Source organism: Trichosurus vulpecula, chromosome 4 (genome assembly GCF_011100635.1).
Source record: "Trichosurus vulpecula isolate mTriVul1 chromosome 4, mTriVul1.pri, whole genome shotgun sequence".
NCBI classification, from domain to species: Eukaryota; Metazoa; Chordata; class Mammalia; order Diprotodontia; family Phalangeridae; genus Trichosurus; species Trichosurus vulpecula.
The window spans coordinates 235,562,003-235,574,277 of NC_050576.1; the positions used below are offsets into that span (position 1 = coordinate 235,562,003).

At 39.5% G+C, this 12,275-nt stretch overlaps 1 protein-coding gene across 1 annotated transcript; it reads left to right on the forward strand.

Moving 5' to 3' along the window:
• Window positions 1-7,002: 7,002 nt before the first annotated feature.
• LOC118848004 (60S ribosomal protein L27a-like) lies at window positions 7,003-7,490 on the forward strand. Its single transcript, XM_036756714.1, has one exon. It carries the CDS (start codon window positions 7,003-7,005, stop codon window positions 7,447-7,449), a length of 447 nt encoding a protein of 148 aa, XP_036612609.1. The 3' UTR covers window positions 7,450-7,490.
• The last annotated feature ends 4,785 nt before the right edge of the window (window positions 7,491-12,275 follow it).

Here is a 12,275-nt window from a genome sequence, read left to right on the forward strand (position 1 = left end):
GCCAGATCTTGGGTTATTCTGATTGGGTTTCCACAATACTCAAATTGTTTCTTTCTGGCTGCTTGCAGTATTTTCTCCTTGATCTGGGAGCTCTGGAATTTGGTGACAATATTCCTGGGAGATTTCTTTTTGGGATCTATTTGAGGAGGCGATCGATGGATTCTTTCAATTTCTATTTTGCCCTGTGGCTCTAGAATATCAGGGCAGTTCTCCTTGATAATTTCTTGAAAGATGATATCTAAGCTCTTTTTTTTAATCATGGCTTTCAGGTAGTCCAATAATTTTTAAATTATCTCTCCTGGATCTATTTTCCAGGTCAGTGGTTTTTCCAATGAGATATTTCACATTGTCTTCCATTTTTTCATTCCTTTGGTTCTGTTTTATAATATCTTGATTTCTCATAAAGTCACTAGCTTCCACTTGCTCCAATCTAATTTTTAAAGTAGTATTTTCTTCAGTGGTCTTTTGGACCTCCTTTTCCATTTGGCTAATTCTACCTTTCAAGGCATTCTTCTCCTCATTGGCTTTTTGGAGCTCTTTTGCCATTTGAATTAGTCTGTTTTTTTTTTTTTAATGCAATTTATTTATTTAACAAATTTGGTTTTCAGCATTGATATTCACAACAGTTTGAATTACAAATTTTCTCCCCATTTCTGCCCTCCCCCCCCACTCCAAGATGGCTTATATTCTGGTTGCCCTGTTCCCCAGTCAGCCCTCCCCTCTATCACCCCCCTCCCCTCTCATCCCCTTTTCCCTTCCTTTCTTGTAGGGCAAGATAAATTTCTACGCCCCATTGCCTGTGTATCTTATTTTTTAGTTGCATACTAAAAGTTTTTTTGTTTTTGAACATCTGATTTTAAAACTTTGAGTTCCAAATTCCCTTCCCTCTTCCCTTCCCACCCACCCTCCCTAAGAAGTTGAGCAATTCAACCTAGGCCACACATGTATTATTATGTATAACCCTTCCACAATATTCATGTTGTGAAAGGCTAACTACATTTTGCTCCTTCCCAACCCATCCCGCTTTATTGAATTTTCTTCCTTGACCCTGTCCCCTTTCCAAGGTGTTTGTTTTGATTACCTACACCCCCATCTGCCCTCCCCTCCATCATCCCCCTGCCTTTTATTTTTTTTTTTTATCTTCCTCCCTCTTCTTTCCTGTGGGGTAAGATACCCAACTGAGTATGTATGGTATTCCCCCTCAGGCCAAATCTGATGAGAGCAAGGTTCACTCATTCCCCCCTCACCTGCCCACTCCCCTCCTCTCCTAGAACTGCTTCCTCTTGCCACCTTTATGGGAGATAATCCACCCCATTCTATCTCTCCCTGTCTCCCTCTCTCAGTAAGTTACTCTCTCATCCCTTAATTTCATTTTATTTCTTTTAGCTATCTTCCCTTCATCCTCAACTCACCCTGTGTCTGCTCTCTTTCGTTTACATATATATATATATATATACACATACATACACATACATACATATACACATAGATACATGCATACATACACATTCACTTATATATATACATAAACATATATATATGCATATATATATGCATATTCCCTTCAACTACCCTAATACTGAGGTCTCATGAATCGTACTCATCATCTTTCCATGTAGGAATGTAAACAAAACAGTTCAACTTTAGTAAGTCCCTTGCAATTTCCATTTCTTGATTACCTTTTCATGCTTCTCTTGATTCTTGTGTTTGAAAGTCAAATTTTCTATTCAGTTCTGGTCTTTTCACTGAGAAAGCTTGAAAGTCCTCCATTTTATTGAAAGTCCATATTTTGCCTTGGAACATGATACTCAGTTTTGCTGGGTAGGTGATTCTAGGTTTTAATCCTAGCTCCATTGACCTCCGGAATATCGCATTCCAAGCCCTTCGATCTCTTAATGTAGAAGCTGCCAGGTCTTGGGTTATTCTGATTGGGTTTCCACAATATTCAAATTGTTTCTTTCTGGCTGCTTGCAGTATTTTCTCCTTGATCTGGGAGCTCTGGAATTTGGCAACAATATTCCTAGGCGATTTCTTTTTGGGATCTATTTGCGGAGGCGATCGATGGATTCTTTCAATTTCTATTTTGCCCTGTGGCTCTAGAATATCAGGGCAGTTCTCCTTGATAATTTCTTGAAAGATGGTATCTAGGCTCTTTTTTTGATCATGGCTTTCAGGTAGTCCAATAATTTTTAAATTATCTCTCCTGGATCTATTTTCCAGGTCAGTGGTTTTGCCAAGGAGATATTTCACATTGTCTTCCATTTTTTCATTCCTTTGGTTCTGTTTTATAATATCCTGATTTCTCATAAAGTCACTAGCTTCCACTTGCTCCAATCTAATTTTTAAAGTAGTATTTTCTTCAGTGGTCTTTTGGACCTCCTTTTCCATTTGGCTAATTCTGCCTTTCAAGGAATTCTTCTCCTCATTGGCTTTTTGGAGCTCTTTTGCCATTTGAGTTAGTCTATTTTGTAAGGTGTTGTTTTCTTCAGTGTATTTTTCAGTATTTTTTTGGGTCTCCTTTAGCAAGTCATTGACTTGTTTTTCATGGTTTTCTCGCATCCTTCTTATTTCTCTTCCCAATTTTTCCTCTACTTCTCTAACTTGCTTTTCCAAATCCTTTTTGAGTTCTTCTATGGCCTGGGGCCAGTTCATGTTTTTCTTGGAGGCTTTGGTTGTAGGCTCTATGACTTTGTTGTCTTCTTTAGGCTGTATGTTTTGGTCTTCTTTGTCACCAAAGAAAGAATCCAAAGTCTGAGACTGAATCTGGGCGCGTTTTCGCGTCCTGGCCATATTCCCAACCAACTAACTTGACCCTTGAGTTTTTCAGTGGGGTATGACTGCTTGTAGATTACAGAGTTCTATGTTCTACGTTTGGGGGGGAGGTGCCAGCTCTGTCAGAGCCGCACTCCTCCTTCCCCAAGGACCCCCTGTCCAGACTGGGCTCAGATCTTCGGCAGGCTGTGCACCCCTGCTGTGATCCGCCACTTATTTCCCCCCACCAGGTGGGCCTGGAGCCGGAAGTAACAACAGCTGTAGCTGCCCCACCTCCTCTGCCCCCGGGGCTGGAAGCCGAACCACGAACTCCTTCCACTCCCGCAGCTTTTCCCACTAACCTTCTCCGCAGTCTTTGGTGTTTGTGGGTCGAGGGGTCTGGTAACTGCTCCCGTATTCAGGGCGCTAGGGCCCCCTCCGCCCGGCTTCCGGTCCGGATCGTCCACGCCGCTCAGGCTGGGCTCTGCTCCACTCCGTTCCCAGCTCCCAGCTCCGTGTGGAATAGAGCCCACCCAGAGACCATCCGGGCTGTCCTGGGCTGGAGCCCTGCCTCCCTCCGCTGTTCTGTGGGTTCTGCCGTTCTAGAACTGGTTCAGAGCCATTTTTATAGGTTTTTGGAGGGACTCGGGTACGGAGCTCACTCTAGTCCGTGCTTACCAGCCGCCATCTTGGCTCCGCCCCCCGAATTAGTCTGTTTTTTAAGGTGTTGTTTTCTTCAGTGTATTTTTAAGTATTTTTTTGGGTCTCCTTTAGCAAGTCATTGACTTGTTTTTCATGGTTTTCTCGCATCCTTCTCATTTCTCTTCCCAATTTTTCCTCTACTTCTCTAACCTGCTTTTCCAAATCCTTTTTGAGCTCTTCCATGGCCTGGGACCAGTTCATGTTTTTCTTGGAGGCTTTTGGTGTAGGCTCTTGCACTTCATTGACTTCTTTAGGCTGTATGATTTGGTCTTCTTTGTTGGCAAAGAAAGAATGCAAAGTCTGAGACTGAAACTTGGTGCGTTTTCACTGCCTGGCCATATTCCCAGCCAACTAACTTGACCTTTGAGCTTTTCAGTGGGATATGACTGCTTGTAGACTAGAGAGTTCTATGTTCCACCTTTGGGGGGGAGGTGCTGGCTCTGCCACACCAGCACTCCTCCTTCCCCAAGAACCCCCAACCCAGACTGGACTTAGATCTTCAGTAGGCTGTGCACTCCTGCTCTGATCCGCCACTTAATTCCTCCCACCAGGGGGGCCTGGAGCCGGAAGCAACAACAGCTGTAGCTGCCCTACCTCCTCTGCCCCGGGGGCTGGAAGCCGAACCGCGAACTCCTTCCACTCCCGCAGCTTTTCCCACTAATCTTCTCAGCAGTCTTTGGTGTTTGTGGGTTGAGAAGTCTGGTAACTGCCGCAGCTCACTGATTCAGGGCGCTAGGGCATGCTGTGCCCAGTTGCTGGTCTAGTTGGTCACTCAGGCTGGGTTCTGCTCCACTCCATTCCCAGGTCCCAGCTCCCAGCTCCCAGCTCCCAGCTCCGTGTGGGATAGACCTCACCCAGAGACCTCACCCAGAGAGCCCTGCTTCCCTCTGCTGTTTTGTGGGTTCTGCCATTCTAGAATTGGTTCAGAGCCATTTTTATAGGTTTTTGGAGGGACTCGGTAAGGAGCTCACGCTAGTCCCTGCTTACCAGCCTCCATCTTGGCTCCGCCCCCCAATCACTGGAAATTTAAACCAAATAAGAGAGATACAACTCTTAAGGAATAGAGAAAGACAACAAAATGGGGAAATGTTGCACAGGAAAGGAAGTTTGGTATAGAGAGTCATAAGGATTATGAGTAGAATCATAGGACAACCAACACCATAAGGTCATAATGGTAGTGTTGGTTTGATTGCTGGCTCTACAGCAAAAATCAGAAAGCCAAGATGACCCTGATAGGTCCTGATATCCTGGTGTTTGAGACTAGGTAATACGTGAAGCCTAATCTGGACAGGGTAGATAGAGTGGGTTTTTAAGTTTGTACTCTTTTATTCACTGATCAGGACAGGTTAGCCTTGATGGAGTTACAAAACTGAGCAGATTGATTTCTGTCCAAGAAGGGTTTCGTGGATCTGGTGCATTAAGAATCACAGGTGGAGAAGAGAAAGTCCATTGACTTTATTCCAGGGCAGTCTCAGCCTCCTTTAATTGACAAATGTTAATTAAGTATTTACTATTTTCCATGTATTTGTCCTAGAACCAACATATGGGAAAATTAGAACTTGACTTATAGTAGGTGCAGAAACTGCCATACCTTATGTTCCTGGATGAGTAGCAATGGTGTCATGGACAGGCAACTTGCTAAGACTCTACACTCCTACCCAGATGCTCCAGAAGGGTATGAGCAATCTCCACCAAATTCACCAGAGTACCAGCGAAATGAGGAATAGTTTCCATGGTGTTGATAAAAATGTTTTATCTAGACTCTCAAATATATCTTTAAGGTATTTAGCAGAATGAGTTGGAAAAATCACAATGTATAACATACAGTTGTGAGTAGTTCTCTCTTCACAAACATTCCTTCATGGAAAGTAAATTAACTTGCTACCACTAACAAAGGAACAAATCACATTTTTAGAAGACAAGACGTCTCAGGGGATAAGGTGCATCTTGTTGGTTCTCTGATTGCCTTCTCACCAGCTGATACACTGAGGTCCTGAATGGAAAGACACCTATATAAGGAAAATAACTCCTATCAGACACAAACCATGCAGCTATTTCCTTCTAAATGCATAGAGCATGAGTTGGGTTTGATTCTCAAACAGTAAACAGCCAGATATACTCAAATTAATGAAGTTGTCTCTAGCTAATAATCCAGCAGCAACAGTGATCAACCTTTTCCTTCCTTAAATGCGCTAGCTCACTACTACTTCAGAACATAAGTAGAGATGTTATTAGTACTGAAGTAGTTCATTGGTTTTAATATCAGCCCTTCCTCTACTTGATAAGCTTAAATTTTATCTTATTCTGTTGCTTTGTTATCTACTTAATAGACTTTTGTGTCAATGAGCCATTTAAATTTCTTTGTTTTTATAAACCATTCTAATTCATCTTCATTTACCAAAGTTCTCTTCATGTCTAAATACTCTTTTTTCTTTGTCTGTCTATTTTAATTATGAAGTAGAGGATACTAGTGCTCACATCTGTTGAAGAGGTTTTTTTCTGGAGATAAACCAATCCTATCATAATATTAATTCATGTACTTAATGAAATTATCATAAACTCTGTGTATGAGTTATTGAACTTAGAGAAATACATAGACACAGCATTACTTCTTGCAATTGTTGTAAATTGGAAAAAAATTAAATAGTCGTCAACCCTCATATAATAGTACTCTATTAAATGAGATTACATAGCTAAAAAACAACTTTGGAAAACTTAAAGCATTATATAAATGTTAGCTATTATCTCTTTTTGTGTTTCCTGCTATTTGTCTCTTCCATAGCATGTCTCTGCCTATGCTACTTTTGGTTTTTCTCTGCATTTGCTTCTCACATATTTTTACAGATCTCAAAACATCTGTCCTCTCCAATTTTTATATGACATTATTGGAAAATTATATCAGCTTTGTGTCTCACTGTTGATTTGTTTTCTGTCTATTCTTTCTTGTTCCTGGACTTTCTTTTCCTCCAACTTTGAGTTTTGTTTTTGTCACTATAGTTGATTCCCCATGCCGTGCTTGGTTGAGCAGAATGACTTTCTGACATTTCCTAGGGTCTGATTGTTGTCATTTGTTTCTTCATCAAAAGTTTATGGGTCAATTGACTCTTCATTTTCTGTACTGATGAGAACCCTGGGTCATCATTGAGTGGAAAAGGAAACAACTGTCAGCCTCAATGTTGTTCTCAACATTTATAAGCACATTCAGGTTTACCAAGTACTTTTATATCAATCATCTTCTGTGAGATTCAGAAAACATATGAATTAAGCATTATAGTATTATCAACTTTTTTACAAATGAGGAAACTGAGGCTAATAGACAATAAGTAGCTTGCCCAAAAACAATCAGCTAAAATGTACAGAGGCAAAATAAAGCCAACGTGATATTAGCTGTGTGGCACAGTGGATAGATTTCTGGAAGTGGGATGTGGAAGACCTGAATTCAAGTCCTAACACTGTGACCTTAGCCAATTCACTTAGACGTGCTGACCTTCAGTTTCCCAGTCTTTAAAATGTATGTAATAGCTTTTCTCTTTTGCAGCGGCCTGCAGCATGCCTTCCCGACTAAGGAAGACGCGGAAGCTCCGCGGACACGTCAGCCATGGCCACGGGCGCATGGGCAAGCACCGGAAGCACCCCGGAGGCCGGGGGAATGCAGGAGGGCTGCACCATCACCGGATCAACTTCGACAAATATCATCCAGGTTACTTCGGGAAAGTGGGTATGAGGCATTACCACTTGAAGAAGAACCAAAGCTACTGCCCAACTGTCAACCTTGATAAGCTGTGGACGCTAGTCAGTGAGCAGACCAGGATTAATGCTGCCAAAAACAAGGAGGGGCTTGCCCCTATCATTGATGTTGTACGGTCGGGCTATTACAAAGTTCTAGGAAAAGGGAAACTCCCCAAGCAGCCAGTCATCGTGAAGGCAAAGTTCTTCAGCAGAAGAGCAGAGGAAAAAATCAAGGGTGTTGGTGGAGCCTGTGTCCTTGTGGCATAAAAATCTAATGTTATCAAATAAAACAAATTCTTTATTAAAAAAAATGTATGTAATAATAGCATCTACTTCTCTGAATTTTTTCTGAGGAACAAATGACATAGCATAAGTCAAGAACTTTGCAAACCTTAAATTGCAATATAAATGTATTTTTTAAATTATCACAATTATGCAAACCCAGGTGTCTACCAATTGCAAGTTGAATGTGCTTTTTTCTGTCTGTGTTAACTGATTGTAAAAATAGAGGGGAATTCAATATAATATGGATATAGCTTGATTCCATAGGCTCTGATGGAGTAGAGAGTTGTTATGGAATCTGCAGTGAATAAATGTACTATTGTTCCTTTCCAGATTGATTTCATAGAACTACCCCCTATGAATTCTTCATTCCAGCCAAAGTGCTGCCTGCTGTTCTCTGGGCACATTTTATCTCCTGCCTTCCTGCATAATTTTGCAGTTTTCTCCAAGTTCAGAATGCTCTCTTTATCTCTTAGAATCCATTGAAGGCTTAGCCTATGTACCAACCAACACAACTGGCCTTTCCTAATCTATACCCAGCCCCTCAGAGTGCTCCCCATCCCCTCAATTAAACTACTATGTACTTTATTTATGTGACACACACATATTTAGTGTGTACATGTGATATATGTGTATATATACATATATGTGTGTGTATTCTTATTTTACCCTACTAAAATGTAAAGAATTTGAGGGGAGGGACTGTTTTAATTTTTGTCTCTTTATCCCAAGTGTCTTGTAAAGTTCTTGGAAGACAGTAAATGCTGACTAAATGATTGGTGTAGTGATGAATAAGTAGATGAATGAAAAGGCATCACCACTTAGGTGCCATGCACTGGTCCAAATGTTAGACATGCAAATACAAAAGCAAAGACAGTACCTGCTCTCAAGGAACTTATATCCAAATGGAGAAAATAAACTCACATAGTCAGTGTTGACAGGGAAGTAGCATTTTGTTCCTGAAACTTACAGATTTAGTCAGGAGTGCAACAGAGACTAGACCAATACACCCCTTACAAGAAGAGCTGCCAATGTAAAGTGATTATGGTTCAAGAACTGGTGGGCCTGATGAGCAGTAGATAGGATATTTGTGTGTGTCAACCAGACAATTGGTGGGGATACTGAGGAGATGTCTGGGGAAGGGAAGTAAAATGACACTGTTTGATTTCCTCCTGAAATATTAGACCAAGAGAAGCAGAACTGAATTGAATAAGGGTCTTTTTCCCTTTCTTGGTTTCCATATTAGACATATTTATGCATATGTGCAGGTTACACTAAAATCTTGTAAATTTTTAATTTGAGCTTTTATCAGGCCTAGAGAATCATTCTTCTCAAACCACTGCTGCTTCAATCTCTCCTAAATTCTGGTGCAAAAGAAATGCTTCAAAGCTTTCTATATAGTCATTTCCAACAGTGTGCCCAATGTCCAGGTAGGAGAACAAGTAAAGAATGTAACCACTTTATACTTTGCATGATTCTGTGGATAGCTTTATTAGTCAGCTTTATTGCAGGAGCAGAAATGCTTAGATTTTATGGAGTTTTTAAGCTAGGACTTTGGTTGGGGTTTGGGGGAAATGGAACAAGATGATTCTTCCTTTCATCACATTGGTGAATATAAGGATACCAATTGGCTCCCCATAGTTATCCTAAGCATAATCTGCTCAACTAATCGACAAAGATTTTAAGCATATATCCTGAGCCAAGAATTGTGAATGCCAGCATCAGCCATTCTGTCCTGTGCTTGTCTGTGAGGTAGGAAACTTTTATAACAAGTCATAATGTATTGGCATATATGTGGTTTGTTTGCAAATTTCACTGGGTCATTAGGATTTCACATTCAATCCCAGCCGTGGTTATACTTACTGCATCATTTCAGGAGAAAATAATCTGGGTCTTCCATATATTAATATATTATTCTCCAAGACCATTTTATATTATTATTTTCCCCCACAATACCGTTGATCTTATAACTGGTATTTGACCAGCTTCATATTATGCCAATCTTGCCTGAATCTCCCTCACCAGTAATTTGTATTCAGCCAATGTATTTAGAAAGATTATTGACTCACTGGTAAGATGGCCATTTCTAAGTGGCCTCACATTTATTGAAGTGAGAGGAAGCTTATAGAACAGTAGATAAAGCACATACGCTGAAGCCAGGAATACTTCTGTTCAAATCTAGCCTTAGGCACTAACTGTGTGACCCTGAGCAGTCACTTATCCTCAATCCCCCCATATATATAAATATATGTATATGTATATGTATGCATATGTGTGTAGTGTATCTATGTATATGCACATGTATGTATATATATATATATATATAGTTTAGCTTAGTGCGTGAAGCATAATAGGTGCTACATAAATGCTTATTCTCTTCCCTTCCCTTTCTCTTGGTCTAAGATTCATCGTTTTGCTAACAAAATGCCTGTCCACATTTGTATTTCTCAATTAAGTTTATTGTGTCATATAGTAATTCTTACTCCATAATTTTTCAGTTGATATATTGGACAGTTTTGTTGTTTGTAAATACAGATTATTCAGGATTAGTGGTTATGGATTAGGAAAAAAAAAGATAAGTTCTAAATTAAAACAGACCCACAGGAAAACTACTAAGGTGAAATGTGAATTCTCCAAGTAATTCTTTGGATAATCCTCATCTAAGCATAGAGAGAGTTAGCTGGCCACTAAGCCACTGATAATGTTATCAAAAATGGGTAGTAATTTGCTTTTTTGTTTGTTTATTTCTCAATGAAAAAGGATGTGGCAAATATGTATGGTAACAATGACTTTTGTGACTAACACTCATTGAAACAGAAAATGGAATGCGAATTTGAAAATTCACATGCACACATGCACACACCATATCACACAAAGAAACTGCCATCAATAAGGAATCCTTATTTTCTTTGGTCTTAGCAAAGAACAAAAACTTTAAATGAACAGCGTATTTCATTGGATTGGAGATCTTGAGCCATTAGATGAAATCTTGGGTGGCAACTAGTTCAACTTTATTTGATTAAAGAAACTGAGTTCCAGAGAGGTTAATTGACTTGCCCAAAGGTATGCCAGGTAGTCAGTTTCACAAGTGGCATCTGAACCCATTTTCTTTGGATCCAAAGGCATTGATAGTTTCGATTATTGCAAGTAGTATTTGGAAAAGAGCAATTGTTCTGTAATTCCAGGAAAGACTAATTCATTCTATAGCAGAGTTCCAAAAAATCAATGAAGGATAGAGCAAAATGGCAAGCACAGTAAGCCAGCATAGGATTATTTTGCTGAAGAAAACACAGTAATTGAAGAAATTTTTTTTTTCAGAAATCATGAGTATTTCATAAGAACATTATGAGAGAAGTCCATGAGTGAAATACTTCAGAAGGAAGCATTTAAAAAGCAAGGGATGGAACAGAAAAGCAGCCAATGAGAAGTGCTGCCACCACTAAGGAGACCCCTGCTATCCAGAACTTCCCCTCTTGAGTCCTCCCCTGACCCTAGGCTATCACAGAAGGTCTCCAGAAATGCAAGGAATTGAGAAGGACTTCTGGAATTGTTATCTGGCATACTTATGCATTGCAAGGACTCTTGGCCTTGTCATCTACCCTATGTGCCTTTAAGACTTCTAGGCCCTTAAATCAACTCTGCAGCAAAACATTATAGCCCTTGCTCTGTTTTTGCTTATCTAGACATTACCACAATGTCTGATCCATCTTCTGACCCTGGAAGTTCCTTTATTTCCTGAAGCCTTCTTAGCAGGGAATATCCCACTGCTCTTGTGGGCCCTTTATTTCTCATTGTGAGTTCCTCCCATAGATCTCCATATGCTTTGGAAGTATGGTGACAATCTATAGAAGATGTAGAAGAGCCACTAGCCTAGTAAGATCCTTCAAGTTCATACCATATGAAAATAGGATTGAGAACCTATGAACATATCTTTATATATCTATTTGCACATGCACACACACACACACTATATATATATATATATATGTATATATATACAAACATGCATATATGTGTACATATGTGTATATATGTATATGTGTGTATATATGTATATGCATATATCTATACCTATGAATGTATATTTGTATATCTCCTTGGAGAAGAAACAACTTAAAGTTCTGACAACTGACTTAATATGTGTGAATGTTTTTCATGTGGAAGAGGGGCTGGACATCATCATCCGATCATGAATTGAAAGGATAAATAAATGGTTAGATGGACGGTGTCTCAGAGGTCATCTAGTCAATTTTTAAAAAAAATTTATATATTAGGAAATCTCATTCTCCAATCAATAAATGGTCAAAGGATATGAATAGGCAGTTTTCAAAAGAAGAAATCCAAGCTATCCACAGTCATTTGAAAACATGTTCTAAATCTCTATTGGTTAGAGAAATATAAGTTAAAGCGCTTCTGAGGTACCACCCCACACTTATTAGTATAATTAGTATAAAAGGAAAATGACAACTGTTAAAAGGAGATGTGAGAAAATTAGGACACTAATACGCTTTTTGTTCATGCTGATTAAGTACTGAACAATGATGGCCCCAAGTACACTATCAAATAATGACTCTACCCAAATAATGACTTTCTTTTTCCAAAGGAAAATCTCAAGTCATTATTTCATTCAGTTTTGCCATCTTTAAATTGGTTTCATTTATACTGAGGATATCAATTTGGATACATTTCTGTTTCCCCAGTAGTAAGATGACCTACTGATTTGGACAAAGACTTCACTGTTAGAGGGAAAACAGTTAAATCAGTGTTTGTTGATTTTCAAAAATTTTGTTTCTTAGTATCCATTCCCCCTT